We start from the raw sequence: 4,749 nt of genomic DNA, 5'->3' as shown, positions 1-4,749 counted from the left end.
TTATTATTCCAGGGTTTTGTGAGGGTACAAACATTATAGTTATTTACTTACCTAAGGGACCACTAGAAGGCACTGCATTTGTAAGGAGACGAGTATGACAACAAATCTGCCGCAATCTAAGCAAAAGACCCAGGACATCTGCATAGTGTGCAAGGACAGTCCCTTCGTTAAAATATCTAGAAACAAAAATGTAAAATATTGTGAAGTCCTCTAAACAATAATAATTTCCTATTCTAAAATAGCAGAGTAAAAGGGCATTGTTCTGTTCCCCGGGAATCTCTCCAAAATAAGAATGATAAACACAAAAGCAAACTCCATCCTTAATGAAACCAAGAGAGATTTGTAAAGCAGAATAAAGCACAATACATGAGAAATAGCTGCCAATCGCAGTAAAAGTCAAATGGGAAGATGTTAAGACAGGACTGCAGATTCTCAAATAGATCTGCCAGAGCACAATTCTTCAAAGTAGATGGCATGCCCTGAAGGGAAAATCAGTATCTCTATGTCTCACATGAGCAAAAGCCAAAACAAGGTACATGTCTGGTGACTTGAACTTCCCAAGTTTAAACCAAAAAGGACTGAAGGTAAACTGAATAAGGAAACACACAGATGCACTCTATTTTCAGAAAAAAAGACCATGGGCACAGCACTCCACATGGTAAACACCCTTACACCTTTTGATCTCTGTTATACGATTATAATAAAACCTAAAAGAACTCATATGTAATCCTGAATCATAAGTAAATTGGGATTTTCCTGGTAGTCTGTGATAGGGTATGACCCTTCTCTTCATGTGAATCTAGACCAGCAAATATTAATAGCTAGTCCAGAAAGAACTCAAGTTATTCAAATATAAGTAATAACCAGCATAGAGCAAAGTAGGAAAAAAAATGGCAGTGAAAGAAAACCTGCCATAAAAATATTGCCACAGAGCAAATAAAAATTATGACCAAGGATACTGCCATGATTTAATACCACTCAATAAAACAATTCCTCCTCAAAAAAAATAATAGCTTAAAGCAAAGACAAAGAGCTTTGAAAAGATACAGCAAGACAACATAAAGAGATGAAAGATGAGCTGGTACAGCTCAAGAGTGTAAGAGAGAAAAGTGAAACATCAGAGAAATGAAAGCCACACTACAACCAGCATAAAAAAGACTAGCCACTGATAAAAGCATAGAAAAGGATGTGGGAAACTAGACTGAGAAAATAAAAATTAAACAGAAGAATATAAAGAATTAGAAATAAAATGATACCTATGGAAAACAGACAAAAGACATCTAACATACACAGAAAGAAATAAAATAATGGAACAGAAAACAGTATTTAAAGAAAGCTTTTCAGGAAATGGAAGGGGGGGAAAAAAAAGCCTAGAATCCAAAGATTTAAATAGTACCACCACCTGTTCCAAGAAAAGTCAACAGAGAGGTCCTGGTCAAATTATTGGACTTTAGAAGGAAAAAAAAAAATCAGACACAAAGGCAAGGACCCAGTCCCTGTGGAGTCACCCTGAAAGAACAGTGTTCCTATAGCCACCTAAATGCTATTCAGAAAACAGTATTTAAAGAAAGCTTTTCAGGAAATGGAAGGGGGAAAAAAAAAAGCCTAGAATCCAAAGATTTAAATAGTACCACCACCTGTTCCAAGAAAAGTCAACAGAGAGGTCCTGGTCAAATTGTTGGACTTTAGAAGGAAAAAAAAAAATCAGGCTTTTCCAAAGAAATATTCAATACAAAATACAGGGATGCAATGACAGCACAGACTGTGGAGGAAAGAATGGGTGATCCAAAAATTATATAACCAGGCAATCTAATATTTAAGCATTTTAAGGCAATAGAATATAGCTGAAAGGTTAAAAGCACAGATTTTTACAGCTAGACTGTCATCAATTCAAAACCTGGCTCTGCCAATTTAACTACGTAACCTTGGACAGGGTACTTAACTTATGTCTTGCACTTCCTCAGTTGCGACAGTGGCATGGTAAAAGTACTTACCTCATAGGACTGTTGTATTAAAAAAGTTAATACATTTAGAATAGTGCCTGGACTATGTCAAGAGCTACATATGAATCTGCTGCTAGTATTAGTAATAGCAGTATCATGGCAACAAACACTTCTGAATATTTAAGAATGCAAGGAGTAGGCAATATAATATAAAGGTTAAACTTACAAGCTTTAGAACCCAACTGCCAGAGTTTAAATTCCAGCTCTGTCATTCACTAAATGTGTGATACATACAAGTCACCTAACTGTTCTGTGCCTCATAAGATGTAGATAATTATTATACTGACTTAGTAAGATTGTTATGAATTAATATATTCAAAGCACTTAGGTCAATGCATAACACCTAGTAAGTGCTTAATAAATGTTAGTAAATACATAATCTATTAAAAAGAATACTTTAAAAAAACATGTTTCATTTCTGAGAAAACAGTTTTAATTATTTTTTTTCAAACTTTTCAAATAGAGTAACCTTTACTAACACTAATTATTCCCTGACATGGTCACATCTTACTGATACTCAGCATTTCAGTTTAAGAGATCTCTTTTGAGTGCCTATCATGTGCCAAACATTAGAGTAGAGCTTTCTTCTACTTCACCAGCCACTCTTGTCTTCTTTGTTAGACCTTTTCTTTCACTTTACTCACTCCTTTGGTGACGTCTTTCAGTCTTATGGCTTTACTTACCATCTACACATAGGTGATTTCAAACTTACATATCAAACCAAGAATAGTACCATGAACTCTCCTATCCAACTGACGATTTGACATCTCCATTTGGAAATTTCATAGGCATCTCATGATCATCAGTGTGTCCAAAACTGAGCTTCTAATCTTACATGAAAAAATTCTGCTCCTCCCATAAACCTTATCTCTGTAAATGGCAATTCGATACTCCCAGTTACACAGGTGAAAAACCTTGACATTATCTTTGACTCCTCTCTCTCACATCCCATACCGTATCAACTGGCAAGTTCTGTTGGCTCTACCTTCAAAATGTAACAGAATTCAACCATTTCTCACCTCCTTCATCACTACTACTATGGTAAAAACCACCATCACCTCTTACTTTGGCTTTATTCCAACAATCTAAATCTGAACATAGTAGCCAGAGTGATCCTTTCAAAATGTAAATTAGATTATGTCACTCTCCTGGTTCAAAACCCTTGAAGGTTTACTAGCCCATAAAAAGTAAAAGCCAAAATCCCTGAAATATGCCATAATGCCTCACACAATCATCATCTACCCCATTTCAAGACCTCTCTGACACCATGACTATTTCCCTTCTTGCTCATATTATCCAGCCACACTTGCCTTTGTTCGTCTTCAAACTCACCAGGCATGCTCCCAACTGGGGGCTTTTATACTTGCTATTTCCTCTGCCTGAAACACACCTCAATCCCAATCTCCTTTAGATCTTGCTCACCTATCACCTTCCCAGTGAGGTCTTCCCTCAATACCCTATTAAAGCAGCTTCAGCACACCCCCTACGCCCTTTGTTTTTTCCATAAAACTTAACCTACGTTTTTTAATTGTCTGTTTCTTCCCATTAAAATATAAACTTCTTGAGGTTAAGGATTTTTGTCTGAAGTTCTTATGTTTTGAAGAGTCTCACAAACCTACTCTGCCTTTGCTTGTCTCCTATTCATTCTGGTTGCTGGGGGCACTCACATCAAACCTGCTCTTGCTTGGACTAGAATGTCTCACCTTCTACCAATCTCTAATCTTTAAAAATCTACTTTATCAGCTCCTATTCCCAGATTTCCACGCAGTGTTGGAAACAGGAACAAGCAAGGTCTTCTAACTAACAATTAAGAACTTGCTATTATATGTAAACTTAATTTTTTCCCAACTTAAGGAATTACTTACCTGGTGAATTACACTAATATTTCATTCACTTCAACTATTAATTTGTAAAAAAAATATGGTAAAGCACAGAAGCAAATTATCTTTCAATATACTTTGGACTTTATTGCTAACACATCTAAAAAGTGTTATTCAGTTAATAGGAAACAAAGAAAAAAAGAAAATAAATTATTTTCTAACGTGGCTTTCTTTCTCCATACCTTCCAATAGTAGCTCTGCCTTCATTTTTCACGGATTGATAAATCTTTCTCTCTTCATCTGAAAGTGTAATGTGCTGAATAAATACTTTACGTTCTGGTAACTCCAAAACAGGTTTTCCTTTAATTTTGCTTGTCTTTGTTCTTCTAAGTGTAATATTTTTAATTAGGCACTGTAAACGCCTAGTCAGGATAAAACAAAGAGTTATATAACTTATTTCTATTATAAGTTGGTCCAATAAGAACAAAAAATAATGTTTTAATTTGTAGTGTTTTATAGCCTTAGTAAAGGTTTTTTAAAAAAAATCTCTTATTTGGGATTTTATCAAATCTGATAGTCACAGCAGTATTCCACAAATAGAAAATTATTAACACATATGCATTGAAATTTCCCCTTGATTCAATACCTGTCAAAGTTCAATCTTCTTTGTCCTTATTTTCTTAAGCTCTTCTCCCCATTTTTGCTCTAATCATTAACCCTTTTTCTTCTCAAATGCTCTGTCAACTATATCACCCAATAGTCAATACTCAAATTCTTACTGAGCACACATTAAGTGCAAGGCACTATATTGAATGTTGTAAGAATACAAGTATGAGTGAGAGCCTACCTTCTGTAAAATGAAAATCAAAGGTACATAAATAATTTTTATAAAGTAATGAGTGCTCCCCAAATAAAAACATGTTATA

At 34.9% G+C, this 4,749-nt stretch overlaps 1 protein-coding gene across 1 annotated transcript in view; it reads right to left on the bottom strand.

The window, feature by feature from the left end:
• Window positions 1-4,749, bottom strand: part of HLTF (helicase-like transcription factor) — a gene marked incomplete at its 5' end in the record, with an annotated part of 72,024 nt that overhangs the window by 25,471 nt on the left and 41,804 nt on the right. The window contains 2 exon segments of the mRNA XM_012642859.1: window positions 52-176; window positions 4,066-4,393. Of these exon segments, the coding sequence (XP_012498313.1) occupies window positions 52-176; window positions 4,066-4,393 (453 nt within the window).

The sequence above is a fragment of the Propithecus coquereli genome, unplaced genomic scaffold, assembly GCF_000956105.1.
Source record: "Propithecus coquereli isolate 6110/MARCELLA unplaced genomic scaffold, Pcoq_1.0 Scaffold19, whole genome shotgun sequence".
Taxonomy (NCBI): domain Eukaryota; kingdom Metazoa; phylum Chordata; class Mammalia; order Primates; family Indriidae; genus Propithecus; species Propithecus coquereli.
Note: the sequence above shows the minus strand (reverse complement) of the source record. Positions and strands in the feature narration are given on the sequence as shown.